Source organism: Anoplopoma fimbria, chromosome 11 (assembly GCF_027596085.1).
Source record: "Anoplopoma fimbria isolate UVic2021 breed Golden Eagle Sablefish chromosome 11, Afim_UVic_2022, whole genome shotgun sequence".
Classification (NCBI taxonomy): domain Eukaryota; kingdom Metazoa; phylum Chordata; class Actinopteri; order Perciformes; family Anoplopomatidae; genus Anoplopoma; species Anoplopoma fimbria.
This window is the reverse complement of record NC_072459.1, coordinates 11,998,148-12,015,574: the sequence shown is the minus strand read 5'-3', so window position 1 is coordinate 12,015,574 and position 17,427 is coordinate 11,998,148. Positions and strand designations below refer to the sequence as shown.

Here is a 17,427-nt window from a genome sequence, read left to right as displayed (position 1 = left end):
GGTCACTGTGAGAGTGAATGGTTGGGTAATTATGGCTGGTTTTGTAAAAATTTAAAAAAATGAACATTCAAAATGTAAGATATTCTGAAAAGTTGTGGATTGTAAATAAGTACATTTACTGTACTGCACTTAAGTACACATTAGAGGTATTTGACATCACTTGACTATTTCCTTTGTTTGCTGCTTTATGCATTGAATCCACACAATTTAGATGGTGTACTTTTCACTGCACTACAATTATCTGAGGGTTAACTTTACATTTTTCTTGCATTATGAGTACTTCAATGTTTGATACTTAAATACTGCTTAAAATCAGTGAATTTTCATCATCCAAATGGTTTGAAAAAATATCAGGCTTATTATCAAGACATTGTATCTTTGTTCAAATCCAGTCTAATAAAGTGCATCTAGCTGCAGAATGTGTGCTACAGGACAATGAGAACAATTTTTTTTAAGCAACTTACTCCCCTATCGCATTTCTATGTTATATGTTAGACTTGCTATACGTTTTTGAGGATGCAAAAGTTACTGCATGAATTCCATCTTTTAAACAGTCAAAAAAAAGTTGAATCCCAGTGCAGTACCAGCTGGACCACAGTGTCTAGTCTGTTTCCAGCCTCTAACAGGTGCATTAGAGACAGAGGGATGATACTGTGGCTAGTTATAACACTTTGACTTAGCAGCTCACATGATTTATGTGGCTAGTGTCAGAAAGGGCTCTGCTTCTTTCTCTGCTCAGCCTTTACTGTTTTTTTTTTTTTTTTCTCCTCAAGCAGGTCTGAGCTAACAAACATGTACAAGTGATTAAAATTGTGCCTATTTTTTGCGCAGTAAAGTTTGGGAACTCTGTTTGCTGTCGCCCCAAGGGACCCGCAGATGGACAGAGGAGTGCCAGACAAGACGACAAGAAGTAAGTATGTGCACTCTTAATCTAATGCCAGATCTCACGATCTCCTGACCTGCTTACGTCCTGATGGAAATCCAGTGACGGCGTTTGCACACCACCTAAAAACTCATTAGAGTGCCATACAATCATCCTAGCTGATGACTGCAATGTGCCAATTATAATAATTATGCATTGCGATTTGTAAACGGGCAAGTTGTGGGGGAACTTGGGACTCATCCCTCATCAACCCTCCATGAATCTGTGTTCCCTGCCCCTCTCTCTCGCTCTCTTTCTCTCGCTCTCTTCCTTGCCAAGGAAAACTTGGCCCTCACCCTGCCCATAGATGGTAGACTGACAAGCAGCAGATGACGTTGTATAAGTTTGTCTACTACAGTCAGGACACAGGGTGGCCTGCGGTGGAACGCTAGAATGGGGTCCCTTTTCTGAGGAGGGGTAAAAGAGCCTTTATGGAACCAGATCTTCTTAGGCCCTGGGCTGACACTGCACAACATTATGTAACATGCTCTACTTTAGAGGGGCTCCTATTACACCAAGAGTCTGGCTCTGGGTGTGGTGGGCCACTTTGAGTAGTCTGAGCAGCTACAGTACGATCAGAATTCGAGGTGTCTGATATCTACACATACATGCAAACATGCACATATTGTATAAAGTACACAAGAGAAAATGTTACGTCACAACCCTGTTCAGAATTTAAAAAATGTGGATGTGTTTCCCTAACTTGGCTCGGCAATGATCACCAAAAGTGTTGATGATGTTTTTGTAATTGGAGAGCATCATGAACATTTGTATTTGAAATATGATTCAAAGAGACAGACTTTTGCATCAACATGCAATTGAGAAAGTTTTTGTAATCTAGAGAAATGTATCTTTTGTTTCCAGTGGTGGAAGGTAACTCCACTACTGGTTTGTGGCAAGAAGTTTAGAAGTTAGGATGGCACCACCAGTTCTCCATATGGTAATTTTTGGATTACTGCAATATTGGATAAGATTCTCCATCTAATATGAAAAATGTGGCTTAAATTGAAAGAATTTGATATAAAATAAAATAAGATGAATGATATAAAGGATGACATGGACTATATCACTCCCCGCAGTAATTTATATGATTACTTGAACAGTACAAAAAGTGCTGCAACCCGTTAACATAATGATCATCAATATAGGCAAGTTTTAACAGAATGCTAGTGCTATAATACTGATGCTAGCGTTACTTTAAGTGTACTTCTGCAAATGTTGGATGTAAACTTCCTTCTTTCTATCAAAAGCCTCCAGGGCAGTGCTGTGCTCTCTGGATTCAAAGGACTGGGTGACAAAGCAGATGCTAGGCCATGAATACAATCTTTTGCAGAAAAGAAAATGTCTCAGAGGGACTTTAGGATGAGGCAATTGCATAATTACATTTTGGTGACATCTTTGGGAATAAAAAGTGGCTAAGGAATGTCTACTGCTGGATTTTTTTTAAAACCCCTTTAGACCTCTTAACCCAGTTGGCAACAAGGCTTACAGTGAGGATACAGCTCTTAAATGTCATCAGATACCAACTCCTGGCGCTGCATATCGAATATGAGGCCAAAGCTTGATTAAGCATTGAAACAAAGCAGTAAAGAGTGTCTTGAATAACAAGTATAATCTGCTTGAGATAGATTCCTTAACCTTGGTAGTTTGAGAAGACCGTGTGCTTATAAATTGATAACCCCAAACTCTAACTGCCGTCTGTAAACAGAGTTTAAAGTAGTCTGAACTCACCGGAGATACAGCACTCTAGAATTACACCCTTACAATCCAATACAGAAGATTAACTTCAATGGTTTGTGCAAAAAACAATCCCCCTGTAGACAGTAGTTATTCCCTCTGGTGTTGAAGGTGATACATGAACAGATTTGATAGTTGAGCCTGGATTAAAACCATGTTATTTTAAAACCCCACGCACCGGTGGCAAAGCATCCATCACAAATCATAATGCTAAAGCAAAACCTGACCTCTCAGATCTCTCTGCCCCGATGCTGTTTCATCTTCGCTAACTGCGTTAATGTGACTTCATCATATTTAAGCAAATATTTGCAATAAGCTCTCCTCATAAAAAAGCAGATGAAAGGATTTTTAAACAAACTTGCAAATATGAGATATGTTCTGAGTACTCTTTGTACACTCTGATGAATTGGCAAACTATCTACAATCAACTATTGTGCCAGTTTACGGATTCAGTAAACCAACCGACTCCAACGATCCGAAACAGGTGTGTGCAACTGCTTGGCATTTAAAACCCTCCTAACTTTTTGTCAAGTGATCAAGTGAAGACTCCTCATTGGAAATAAACATACTTAAGCCTCTACAGTATGAAACATTCATAGAGGCCCAAAATAAATGTCAGTGATAGCCAGTAACGTTAACACTATAATGGATTATAGTTTCAACATTCAGGGTTACTGCAGGCTGAAGGAGTATGTTTGTTGTTTACTGCATGATTCGGAAAAGTTTAAAGACTATTTTAAAGCCCGGGGAAGCCAAAGAAGGTGAAATGTAATATCATTGCCAGAGAAGAAGTGCAGTGGAACGATGTCAACAAGTGGAACAGCTGCAAAGAAATAAAGCAGCCTCTCCTTTCAGACCACAGCTGAAGGCAGCGCCCTCACCATCCAAATTTGTTCAAGTATCGTCACTGATGATTTACTGAGGACAAATCAGTTAGTTTGATTGTTCTAACTGAATTATGATTATTTTTAGCCCCATGGTTTAATTTTCAGCCAGATATAAAGAAGGTTTTGTTCCCTCTCTCACATCTCCCATTTGCCTGATTACGTAAATGTGTTTCCGTGTTTGCATTGATGACCTCTAGCATTACTGACAAGCAACTATTGATCTACCAGTTTTGTTGTGGTTGACAGCTGGGCAAATGAGCAGAGAGAGACTGCTCACACCACTCAGACTACTACTGAAACTACTAGAATATTGCGAACAAAACAGTTATTGGAGCCTGTGGCAAGACTGTGGCCTGCAAATAGACAGCTTTATTTTACTTTTGAACAACGCTAGGGCCGTGGCTTTTTGTATGGGAATGCCAGTCTGTCGGTAGGTCGACCTCAGACTGCCCTATTGGATTGATTGCCGCGAAATGTGGAACAGACATGTTCTTTTCTTAATGATTAAATTCTTTGTGATCCCCTGCCTAGGACCTGTTCCATCTAAGGCAAAATCTTCAATGTCCGATACTTTGGTCTAAGCCGAAACATACTTTGCATCGAAACAGACGTGCTAAAATAAGATGTCTTACATGGTACACAATATACCTGCTAAACATCAACACGCTACTATTTTCAACTGTCAGAAATGTGCTTTTTGTTTAGGGCAAGAAGAGGTTAACATGCTTAGATGGTGGCTATGGTATACTATATGCTAAACATCCACATGCTAGCATTGTCAGTTGTCTCAGCTGTTCTTCTTTTAGGGCTGGCAAATGTTAGCATGTTCAATTATGCTAAACTAAGATGGTGACCATGGTAAACAATATAATATACCTAATAAACATCAACATGGTAATGCTGTCAGTTGTCTCAACTGTACTTTATGTTTAGGGCTAATTCATATACTAATATGCTTCAACAAAAATGAAGACCACAGTAAACGTTATATCTAAAACTAAAACAAATGCATATTAGCATTGTCATTGTGAAAGGTTAGCATGTTGCACAAAGCACCACTGTGCCTAAGAAACCCCACAGAGCTGCTAGCACGTGTAGGCTACTATAGCTGTGGACTATATTTATCTAATTTCCTGTCTTAGTATAACTTATTATGAATAGTGTAACAAGGAGTAAAGGAGGATATGTGAGACTGTCTTTTAAAATTCCAGTAAAAGAAACCTGTTCAGTATTTGTCTCTGCATCTCAGACGCTTTGTGCTACAACATAGGCGGCTGTGGCGTAGTGGAGAGCAAGGTAGTTCTCCAATCAGAGGGTCGTTGGTTCGATACCCGGCTTCGGCAGTCGATGTGTCCTTGGGCAAGACACTTAACCCCAAGTTGCTCCCGAAGGCTTGCCATCGGTGTGGACTGGATGTTGCATGAATGTTAGTTAGAGTCTGATGGTGGCACCTTGCATGGTAGCCAGTGTGTGAATGGGTGAATGATATGTAATATATACTACTGATTGTAAGTCGCTTTGGATAAAAGCGTCTGCTAAATGACTGTAATGTAATGTAATGTAATGTAATAGGCGAGGCCTACAGGTGCTCAGAGAAATTTGTTTCGGTCACGGAATATACTGGCTGTGCTCTGATTCCCTGCAGTGGTCTAACTTCACATTCAATTGAAAGGATCCTTCTCCACGACAGATTACAGTCATTGTAAACAGTATTTCCTCAGCCACTGCGCACACCTGTTACTGTTGACTCTGGAGTGAGGTCATCAAATTAGTGTTTTTTCTTTGTTGCCATCACATTGCTCCTGGTGTCTTGGTGGGGAGTTGAGCTGGCAGCCGAGGACAGGAGAAGCAGCAAGCGCTGACCCCCTCACCCGGGATGTTTTCCTGAAGTAGAACTGATGCGTTCAGAGCCCAGCTGGTCCAATGGAAACATGCTCGTCCCCAGTGAGAGCGGGTGTAGAAAGATGCTTCTCATCAAGGCTGCCTCGCTGCAAGTCTGTGCCTGTTGACGCAAAACAGCCAGGACTAAAAAAAGCTTAAGACCGCTGGGGCTTCATTATATATACAGTTATAATGATATATATATACAGACCTCTTCTAGCCCTCTAAATGTGAAGAAGCTTGATCTGATCATGAAGCTATCACTTTGTTCCTCTGGGAATTGTGGTTTTTTTTTAAGCTGCCCTTTTAATACTTTTGCATCATACTGTAACAAGAGATGCTTAAAAAGGTGCAGTAAGGTCAGACGGTCAACTATTCAATGTAAGAAAGTTTCTGTTTTATAGCTTTTGGAGACTTTTAAATTGACCAAGTGAGGTGCAGACATCAGCACTAGAGAGAGGGACCCACACAAAATAAAAGGATCCCTAAGTGTGTCTAAGGTGGACTATAGAGTTTCGCTGTGACGGACACAGGCGTACAGTATAGGATTAAGTTCCCTGCTGGAAAAATGGAAGGTCTTTCTTTCCAATCATGATTCACTTGCAGGAACAAAGCCAGCTAGCCGGTCCTGCTCCAGAGGTCTTAGAAGATCCACTGGGGAGTGATTAATGTCAATATCCCCCAGCATGACCCATTTTCACTCCATTTTTTTTTATTAGCGATGGAAAGTAACTGTCCCTCATGAATGGGATGATGTATTGTTCCTGAAATAGACTTGGCAAAGCATTTGACCTCTGTCCAGATTATTTCCAAGTCGGCCAATATTTAAATGACACGAATAATCCTCGCTTCTGGGAAAGGGATGACGCTGTCTGCTATGTTTCTCCTTTTCAAAGTAATCTTTCAAGTTGGCAAAGAAGTGCACGAGCATCACATGCCCACAGAGCCACAACATGGTGATAGCATGATTTTAACTAAAATCCTCCTTTGACACTTCACTGTGTTGATGTCAGCAGCTTGACTTTTAATCGGCAGATCCTCGTGCTGCTCGTCTGGTGTTGTAAGTGAAGACGAAAGTCAAGAGATAAGAACACAACATTGATTAACTGAGCAGGCAGGTGTAACACTGAGCCCTCTCGATTGCGCGAGGACGTCCTAAAGTGGCGAGCCGCTCTTCTCCTGTTACCTGTTCCTCTCAGTCTACATGGAAAACTTGCCCTGTATTCATATGGCATTCATTACACGTGTGGTTCTTGTACATTTGTATTATTTAAACCACACTGGAGAACCGTTCCTTTTTTTGGCATCATGCCAAGAGAGTGTGTGTTTGCTGTTCCAGAAGTGCACAAACATGTGTCAAGGTTGTTAATTACGCTTGTTTTGAAATAGTTGCTTTATTAGGCACTGATTTAGCTGTATATTTGCAGAGTTATCAAATTGCCTATAAACTGGATACGGCTGATATTATGAATGAGTGACATAAACCTTTGTGTTTTGTTCACTGCCCATCATATCAACCTTTTGCCCACTCTCTTCTCTCTACCTTTGCCCTGAAGATTTCTAAACAGAGGTCAACAGATCTCCTGCAGAGCTTCTGTTGTACCGTTTTCTTTATAACAGACGTGCTTAAAGTAAGCATAAGCCACCTCTGTAATCTCAGGACAGGAGATAAAATTGTGTTGTGACGTAAGGAATAATCTTCTTGTTAGTAGAAATTGTATCCTGAGCAGACTGAAAAAATGGCTTGTTATTTTTAGAATGGAGTAGCTGTTTGCTTGCTATGTGTAACACAAAAAAAGTTGACAAAAATGCTTTTATTGGATTTTTTATTTAAATTCCCCATCCTTTTCAGCTTCCTGTTAAGGGTGTTTTGAAATTCACATATACAGCACAGGATGTGGTGTTCACTGCACCACACTGGGAACATCATGGACCCCCCATCAATGTACATTTTGGGTCTCAGGTAGCTCGACACCATGGGAAACTCAGCATCAGCATCCCACAGGTTTGAAGTTGAGGAGATAATCTCACGTAGAAAAAGGGAGAAGATGACATCGACCATCTGCTTCGTCTGGAGGGGATTTGATTGGCTTTCCACAGCGGAGTGGAGCAGTGGGGATGATTAGGCCTCCCTGGTGTCCCGTTCCATCGGGTACTCAGCTCAATGTCACTACTGATTGGATCCTCTAATCTTGTTCAGTGTGAATTAAATCTAAAGTTGGGAGAAGGGTGATCACATTCACATTGCCTTGTGCCCCAATTCTTCGTGTGTGTGTGTGTGTGTGTGTGTGTGTGTGTGTGTGTGTGTGGTGTGTGTGTGTGTGTGTGTGTGTGTGTGTGTGTGTGTGTGTGTGTGTGTGTGTGTGTGTGTGTGTGTGTGTGTGTGTGTGTGTGTGTGTGTGCTGTATCTCCTACTTCCTCTCACCCATGACTAACACTTACAGTATGAGACAGCTATCCTGGCTCTGGAAAGAGATCTGTATCTCTGACACCATTTCAATCTGACCTTAGCTGAACTCCAACGTGATTTAAATGCAAATGCAACTCCAAAGCCCTAACCCCATGGGGAAATTTGGTGGCACGAAATCAAAATAATGAAAATTTGGATAATGATAAATTGAGCAAATGAATGCATCAAGGAAGCATGCGTGCATAGATTGACCCTAGTAACATATATGTTTAACAATAATATAAATATTTCCAATTAAGGTTAAATAAGCAGGTGCAATTAAATGTATTAAATGTAATTAATATTAATGGATACCGATGTTTGCCACTATACGGTGAGAACTGTGCACTCCAAAATGTTAGTGAACGAAAACTGCTGAGGCTGATGCGAATGTCACTTTGCAGTTTTTCGGTCAAAATCCAAAGTGGGTAAAATATAGAAGAATACATTTTTAACTGATGATGACTGTAGATGAAAGGTGAGGATCCATCCTCTGTGGATCAGGAATGTCATGGCAATCCATCAAACAGTTGTTGAGATATGCCATTATCAGGGTTTTCCTAGTTTAACTGAAAATCTGAAAATCAGCACACAATTTACTCTGACGCCATACATCAAATTAATATTGTGCATGATTCAATACAATATATAGAATAAAAGCTGTCACAGTTACACTCAAAGGGAGTAACAGGCATATATTAAGGAGCATGAAGGCTCTTGCTTGCCAATATGAGCCCTAGAAAGAATCATACTGTCACCACCCTTCCTCCATCTATCTTTGGACACTGAAAAACAGGAACAGTTTGATTCCAAGTTTTTCTCCATCTCTCCTCCAGAGAGATCCACACTGGAGATGACGTCACCGGTTGCCCAGATATCGTTATGGTAACCCTGGCTGTGGGTCCGTCTTAGGCTCTTTTAGGTGTGGAAGCTGCTTCGTCCTGAGGGGGCTGATATGCATCACATACAGTGGAAAGATGTCATCTCCATTCACAAAAACAGGTCTAACGACATTGAGTGAGCAGGGACATGGATCCAGCAGCAGAGCAGGCTACAGAAACGGGCTTGTGTTCAAACTAAATCCCCAGGGGAAGGACAATAACGTGGGGAGGAAATTATCACATCAGCTTCCAGGTGTGAATGTCTGTTGTAATATTCATGCATATGGTTTTATCGAGTAACTTCAGAGACATGTTAGGGCCACTATTACATTTTTAATCACTTCACAGGAGCTCCACTAATTCTTCTGTTTAGATCCTGTACTTCAGTATGTAACACGTTATATCCTGTCAGTTAACTGTAGAGTGACTGTATAAATGTGTATTATGGTATTTATGCGTATTCATGAATATTGCCTGATTATATATATGATAGATGATCATCTTAAAAATATAAAATATCATCAGATTAGGTTACAGCCAACATTTTGGGAGACATCAACAGACAATAAAAAGCAATGTACTGTTGTGGACTTACAGTTGGTGGTCCCCAGTGTATTAACATAGTAGCTGGCTGGCAAGTAACCTTTAACACTGAAGGGCTGGATACAGTTCAGAGGTATTCATCTCTCCTCAGCTGTCCTCATAAACAAGCCCCTCTCAAGTATCCCCTGTCCTTTGAATTCCCATGTTTTGGAAAGACTTTTTCCAGACTTCCCTCATTGAGTTTTGTTAACGTCAGGAGCGACGTGGTAAAGACCCCGACAGGATAACAACAGACAAAAAAAACAGAATGAAATAGCTAATCTCAGAAAGAATTAAAAGGGTTAAAGGGAAATGTTTAAGAAAAGAGAAACAGAAAAAAGGCACCCAAAGCTGCACTATGTTACTGCTGATTATTAATGGATTCACATTGCCAGGACGGCCTTGTTATGATGGAAGACAGGCATCATAAATGGAAGTCAGCAAGGCTTGGCGTTAACTGCTGTGGCTCACTTACTGATGCGCCTCCATTGCAACAAAGTGCAGCCCCACACAGAGCCAAGTACTTTCGTTACAAGGAGCGTGTGGTCAAGAGCCAACTATGAGCATGTAGGTATCGCTTTTGTTTCCTGGCTCTGGATGTATTTGTCAAGGTCAGAGGAGCCGGAGCCAGAAGGGTAAGGTCAGCGGCATGAATAGACGAGTAGTCACGTAGATACAGCATAGAGATTGCAAGGCTGTAAATTAATTTGTCCCCATTGAGAACATGCAGAAACAAAATCGCTGACACAAAGGTAGAAACATTTGCATGAATCATGAACAGTAAAGTTATGCATTAAACCAACAATGTAAAGATGGACAAACACACAATTTCATGTAAGCTGCTAGGTGCCAAATGCCTTTTTGTTGGCGCTTGTGTTACCAGACACACCCACCGTGAATGAATGTGAATATTATCTTTCAACAGGCGCGGGAAATAGAAAAAGCCTGAATCCTGTCCAACATATTGTACCTGCTGGATTCTCATATTCCTCCCCTGGGGGTCATGAGACACTCAGCTGTTGATGATAGAGCCAAACTGAGTGTTAGCAGGTGTGTATGTGAGCGATAATTTGTGTTTGTTTGCATGTGTAAGGTTATTATAGTTCAAAAATCTGAAAATTATTATTAAATGTAGGGGCAAAGGGAAAAACAAGCTCGCAAAACGAAGAGAGAGAGAGAGATAAGAGTTTTACTTAAGAGGCTAATAACTTTTGTCTATCAAAGTTTAGAAGTAAAATTAAAAAGTGTTCAAAGAAAAGAATAGAGACAAACAATTAAAAAAAATGTTTACCTCACACAGAAGGTTTAGGCAAGTGTGTCAGCTGTTCGGTGAAACACATTCATCGGTGATCTGATACTCTTCTGTTCTTTTTAAAGATGTACTTGAAAAACATCTAAAAAAGGCCTTGAGTGTGTTTATATACCTCAGGCACTCGAATTAGGCTTCATCCCTTAATTGTATCTGTTGAATAAATAAATTGTATGGAAATATGTAGATTTATAACAAAGGATAGTTTTGTGAGCCTTTATTAAAGTAACATTATGCAAGAATTGGTATTTTTGCAATTTTGCAACCCACAGTTTCACAGTGCAATTCACATATTTGCCACTGTCATAAATATGGACAGCTGAATGTGCCTTTGTTATGATGATACACTCATGATCAAAAGCTAGCGAGTTGACAACTAGCCAAACTTCAAGCAAGTGCAACAACACAATAAATAGCAAGCCAGCTAATGTTAGTTACTAGTCCAACAACAAGAAGGCCCGCCTTTATTTCGCTGTCGCAAACAAATAATAGCCAGTCTGAGATTTAATCTTCATCTGTCTCTCCTTTTCTCTCCTTAGCTTCCTTCAGCAACAACCTTTTTGGTCTCTTTCTTCACCTCTACCATGATGTCCGTAGAAGTTGCTGAACCCGGTTTTTCAAGGTAAAATAGCTGCATACTATTGCTTTAAATACTATTGCTTTTTTTTGCAAAAACTCATCAAACACTGAAAAATTCATGAGGTATTCATATACATCCGAACACATTACCTGCATACTCCACATTTTTTGTATTTGGAGCATGTAGACCGACATGTCACATAGGCTAAATGGCAACGTGATCACCCTTTACGTCAGGTGGGTATCAGCGCTTTTCCCCCTGTGCCACGAATCCTCATCCCCCATCATCGACTGACTGACTGGCTGCATGACAAAGCAGGTCTCCACTGCACTGCCAGATCCTCCAGAGGCCTTACACAATTGCCACGTCATCAGTATTATATAATTACCTAATTGAATCCTGTTGCACTCTAGGAGGATGTGTTATGGAGATTCTTTTGTTTTTTGATGTCATGTCATTTGAGGGGCAGATTACAATGCCTTATAATGCCAATATTGATTAATTTAGAGCTGCATCAAAAGTTATTACTGTGGCCTTTCTGACTGTATCAGATCGAAGGCTTCAGCAGGCTGTTATTTACAACCTCGCCATGAAGAGAACATGTTGCGTGAGTTATATGCTTGTCATAAACAGGGTCAAGCGCAGCCTTCAGACTCGCACTGGCTTTCATCCTCAGAGAAAAGTTTGCCGTTTGCAAGTTCTGACCCACTTCCAGACTCTTTGAGCCAATAAGTCATTTTGACTGAATGGTTACAATTTGTGCACGTCACAACTACAACTACATCTTTCATTTACTGTCAAGATTTCTTGGAAGTTACAAGAAATGGAGCGGACTGAGTGTAACAGAGATGTCACATCTGGCAGATGGCTGGAAACAGTCTGTGATGATGGGATAAACCTGCGAATGCGTCAGTTTAGAAATGTGCTGAAGTTCAGTCCAGCTGTCATGGACTTACTTCTACTTGATATATCATGATGGTATAGATGACTGAGAAACTCAAACAGAGATTTTACTTTTACTCTTTTATTTAAAACATATTGTTTTCTGACCTCGCCGGCAAACTCAAGACATGAATTTAGGCCAAACAGATTCATTTACAGCTATTTATAATGTTGCAGGTTCTGGAGGTGCCCCACATAAGATTATGTCAGATCATTTTTATGATATAATACCCTTTCTAAATATGTTCAGGAAAGACTTTGTCCAGACTACTAACACTTCCTCCTGACGATAAATATGCCTGTGATTTTAACACATTCTAAGATGATGTGTATATACTGTCTCTTAGTTACAGTCACTGAGATAAACCAGGAGTGTTTCTGAGCTTTTACAAAGGGTAACAAGAGGACAAAGGCCACATTTCCTCTAGTCTTATGTTGCATGTTTTATCTGTTCATGCTGAGCTCTAGAGCTTGGAATATGTCTGCTTTCCTATATGTGTTTAACTGTCCAAAGGACTGTGATCCTATTTAAGACAAAACAAAATCCTGTGTTTGCTTTGCTGACAAATTGTTAATTTTTGTATTCAATCCATCTGATCTGAAGGTCAAGCTGACCCGCCTGTTGTTAATAAGCTGGTTCAAGGGAATTCGAGAGAGAGACGTCATCAGCATCATTGACAGGAGCTCTCTGTCCAACGCTGGCTGTCAATTTCTTTCAAACAGTTCACCCGGCACGAACTGAGCAGCCACCATCTTCTTCAGTTAAATGTTATTTCAGAGTTTCCAGGCATTTAGGCACTTAGGTGCAACATTGCTAAAGTCCAGAGGTGTTTTTTTTTCTAAAGTAATTTGGCACTAAAAGATACACATTTTTCATGGAGCAAAAGCCACTGCGGAAAAAAAAATCATCAGCTTTTACATTTAAGGCAATGAGATACAAACCCAAATTAATATACATTTATTTTCTTAACGGAAAAGGGAGAGTCCTCATTTTCATTCCAAGCTGGAACTTTGTGGCAGTTTCATTGGCTAATGTGGAAAATGCCCCGAGGCAGCACCCACTTCCTATGTAGAACCAAATCAAATCGGCTCACTGCCTCACTGCGGACGTGTCTGATCAATAGATCCCTCGACTACGTCTCATGCTGGCAGAATGCAGCTGTGGATGGAAACTCACTAAATTTGCTGACAGATGTGTCATACTCCAGACCCAGGTTCACCTCTGATACAACCATATTGATCACATCTACTGTTTTTTTTTGCTGGATTAGAGACGCGGGAGTTCACTCGATGCTTGCCGCATCCTGGTGTGTTATGCAGTCTGTGTGTCCACGTGGTTTTGTAGACAGGTCAACTTTAATTTATCATTCCTTTGCAGAACCAATGACAAAGTGAGCATTATTACATCATATATATTTTGATTGATATATTCACATTTCTATGGTATACTACTGCTAATTCTAGACATTGTCACTGTTCCTCAAAACACTCAGAAGTGCAGAATACACTTATTTTCCACAGTTTACTGACAGAGATTAGGAGAGGAGAATGATGCGTTCTTTCCATCGCTGTCACTGATAATGACTTCCAGCGATTTCGACTGATATAGCATGGGGTCTCTGTGGGCTAATACAGAACTGGAGTGAGTCAGTTTGGTGAATTAGAGTAAATTATGGTGTGAGCTCTGACAGCTAGCAGCCGTGAATTTGGGCCGCAGCTCCAAATTAGAGGAGCACAGCTAAAACAGTCGAGTGTGCCTCCAGACGTCACACATTTTGGGTCAAAATGCAAATCATACATGCATCGCTTAGCTCGTGTAAACATAGAAGGGTGGCTAATAATTGGTAATAAGTTGAAAGCTAATAAACACACTATCATTTGCTGAAACAGATTTGTTTGTTTACAATCAATGCATCAACTTCAAGATTTTTTTGATTTTTTTTACATGTTTATTGAAAAAAGGACCTAAACTGTTTTCAACAACTTCAATATCAATACACAGTATTTGCATAATAATTTACAAAAGATTTAAAAAAAACAACTGTACAGTCTCTGGTTTGTGCAGGAAGGCAGGAAGACCCTTGTAGAAAAATAGACCTAAGACAGGAGAAATGTCAATGTGAGAACAGATGAAAGTTTTTAATTTAATAGATTTCCTTAGCAGAGAAGCAGTATAGTGTTCTGCTCCCACTGAACTAAGCGTGAATGTGTCAAAATAACTGTTAAGGAACATTAAAGCTCCTTGTTGTGTAAGACTGAAGTCAAGTGTGCTACATTGTGACTGAAAAATGAATTAGCAGACTTGATCTTTAAAAAGTAAGTGTTCAGAAATAACAAATAACTTCACAAGACCCGCGTTGGTTAATTCTGAGGGTTAACCATGGCTACCATGTGTCCAAATTCTGTACGTCCGCCACGCCGAGAACACAGATGTTAATATAAAGCAAACTATGTCAGAATCAACTCCACTTATTCAATGTTTTAAAAGCTAACCATTGTTAGATGAGGATAAAATCTGGTTTCAAATCAACATCAACTAACAGATGAGTGTTGTCTCTTATATTTATGTACACATTTGGCTTTAAGTTAATAAAACAGTCTGTGCTGTTGTGTGCAGGAAAATTCTCTGGAGAGGAAAAAAAGTGCACTAAAGCTTTGGAAAACACATTGACGGAATCATGCTCGTCTACAATCTAGAAATAACATTAAAGGCTGCATCTGCAATCTTCAAAATGGATACTTTAAAAGACAAATAATACATTTTGGCTCCTAGATTTCCCTCTAAACATAGAATATGTAACTTAGCAGCACTTATCATCAACATTCATAACCTTGGCTCAGGGTTGAGCTTCCTGTCACGTTCTACCACGGACCTGTATTGCACATAAAGACATGAAGACCTGCAAGAAGTGGCAGTATACTGCACAGTGAATCACCTCTGAATACCTTTTTTCTTCCTGTGACATCTATTGCAGTGTGTGCTCAGAGTGCCTACACCAGGACTGAGACTTTTTTGTTAAGGCACACGTTGCAAGAGATGCTATACTTGGTTGATGTTGATGGGCCGAGGGGCATAGTGTGCTTTTCTCTTAATCTGTGCGAGGCATCTCTTTCCTGCGTCACGGCATGAGAGCAACACCAACACCGCCACTCTAAGGAGGACCGTAAATATACTTTGCTAAGAGACCAGCTCATTAACTAACATTAACCTTTGTGCAAACCTTTTAAATGTTTTAGTAGCCTTTGAAAGAAGATTCTTGGATTTAATATGACTAGAAATGTGTAAATTTGGGTTGGCATTTGAAAAGTAAAAATCTCAAAGTTTCAGGTTCCAATCCTTTTTTTAAATCTATATTTAATTATTTTAGCCAGACGCAAACTTAAAAAAAGATACATTTGACCCAAAATAACCACCTTCTGCTGAACCCAATTGGCTATTCTTCTGAAATATTTTAAGAAGGGCAGACTGCACATTGTGTAAGAGAAGGCATCTTACCCATTTTATCCGTCTAGCTCCATGCAACCAGTCCATTTATCACCACTTTATAAGCATAAGCTTCTGCATAGAGAACTTTAAACTCAAATCACAGCTTTTTACAAACTTTCATGCATTATAAAGAACAGCCATCAGGACCAAATGCATCCGTTTTAACATACCCCATGGTAGCTTTTTACTCTTCTTTATACCTGCAGTCATATTTCTGATTCTGCTGTCAAAGGCCTTGATTCCAAAGGCAAAGAGTCCAGATTGCACTCAGAGTCTGAAACCTCATCTGTGTTCGTGTGCTCGAGTGCACAGGCCTCTACGCGCCTCATCTCCCTGTTTTCCTCCACATCAAACTCCTCCTCACTCTCAACTTTTTCGAGAGCCACCTCGTTCTCGTAGCAAAAGGAGTTCCTCGAGCTGGAGGCGTTGGACTTCTTCTCGGCTAGTTCCCTGGCGCTACAGTGGGGTGTTCTGGGAACCTCGTACGTGTTCTCAAAACGAGAGTAGTCCACTTTGTAGTAGTTCTTTTCTTCAAAGAGCACCGGCTCGAAGCGGTAGCCCCAGAGGATCTCGCTGGCCACGTAGGAGCTCCGACACTGAGTGGTCATGGCCGTAGCCTCCACCATGCCCTCCAGAATCACCACGATCTCAAACTCTGAAGTCTCCAGCTCCTGTTTGCTCATGTCGTAGAAAGGGCTGTCCTCGTCAATCTCGTGCACAATAGTGATTGGAGACACCAGGAAGATTCTGTCGATGCCACTGTCGAAGCCCACGTCAATGTCTACCTGATCCAGAGGGATAAACTCTCCCTCGGCGGTGGTGCGGGACTTGAGCAGCTGGGCCCTGACGTGGGCCTCCACCAGGTGACTCTTCCTGAGGTTCCCCACGCGCCACATCAGGCAAAGTTTACCGTCCCTCATGGCCACTGTAGCATAATGGCTGAACACCAGGGTCTCGTTTCTCTTTTTGGGCTTGGCCATCTTGGCCATGACGGCACCGATGATGAAGGCGTCAATGATGCAGCCCACAATGCTTTGGAAGACAACCATAAAGACGGCGATGGGGCACTCCTCCTTCACATAGCGATAACCATAGCCAATAGTGGTTTGGGTCTCCACTGAGAACAAGAAGGCAGCGGTGAAGCTGTCCACGTTGGAAACACACATCTGAGTGTCATTCTTTAAGTCCCCGTAACAGAGGGCCACTACCCAGAAGACGAAGCCAAAAAACAACCACGACAGCAGGAAAGAAAGGCAGAATACGAGCAGCATCCAGCGCCAGCGGATGTCCACGCAGGTGGTGAAGATATCAGCCAGGTACCGCTGGCCTTTCTCGCTCATATTGATAAACTGCACATTGCAGTGGCCATCCTTTCTGACAAAGCGGCTCTGATGTTGACGCTGCGTGTGCACCTTGTTGACATTGCCGTTCCCGTAACCATTGGGGACGGCAATAGTGGCCAGCTTCATGCCGTCTTCCTCAGAGGACACAATGCTGTAACGGTGGCTTCGCACACTCCCCATTACTTCCGCCTGGGAGGGCTGGGCCGGTTCTGCTTTGGAAAACAGTCTAAGTTTTTGGTAGAAGCGTTGGAGAAACAGTTTTGAAGGATCTCGGGGACAAACTCAAGCAGAAAATGTTGGCACCAGGACTAGATCCTGCAAGGACAGGAACAGTGGAGATCGGGCCCTTGCTTCTGCAGGCTTGTTGTGCACCTTTGGTGAGAGAAGGACACTCCAATATGACGGCTGCTTAGGACCTCATCAGCGA

At 41.2% G+C, this 17,427-nt stretch overlaps 1 protein-coding gene across 2 annotated transcripts; it reads right to left on the bottom strand.

The window, feature by feature from the left end:
• Nucleotides 1-15,863: 15,863 nt before the first annotated feature.
• On the bottom strand, nucleotides 15,864-17,180 carry LOC129098284 (inward rectifier potassium channel 2-like). Of its 2 annotated transcripts, XM_054607272.1 has the most exons (2): nucleotides 16,012-17,180; nucleotides 15,864-15,981 (listed from the first exon to the last, which is right to left on the bottom strand). In XM_054607272.1, the coding sequence occupies exons 1-2, from the start codon at nucleotides 17,178-17,180 to the stop codon at nucleotides 15,864-15,866; spliced, it is 1,287 nt and encodes a 428-aa protein (XP_054463247.1). The 2 variants fall into 2 exon arrangements, with proteins under 2 accessions (XP_054463247.1, XP_054463246.1); XM_054607271.1 differs by having other exon boundaries at nucleotides 15,864-17,180.
• Nucleotides 17,181-17,427: the final 247 nt, after the last annotated feature.

Excerpts from the sequence above, each read along its gene's own strand:
- LOC129098284 (XM_054607271.1), bottom strand. The coding sequence starts at position 17,180 with ATGGGGAGTGTGCGAAGCCACCGTTACAGCATTGTGTCCTCTGAGGAA.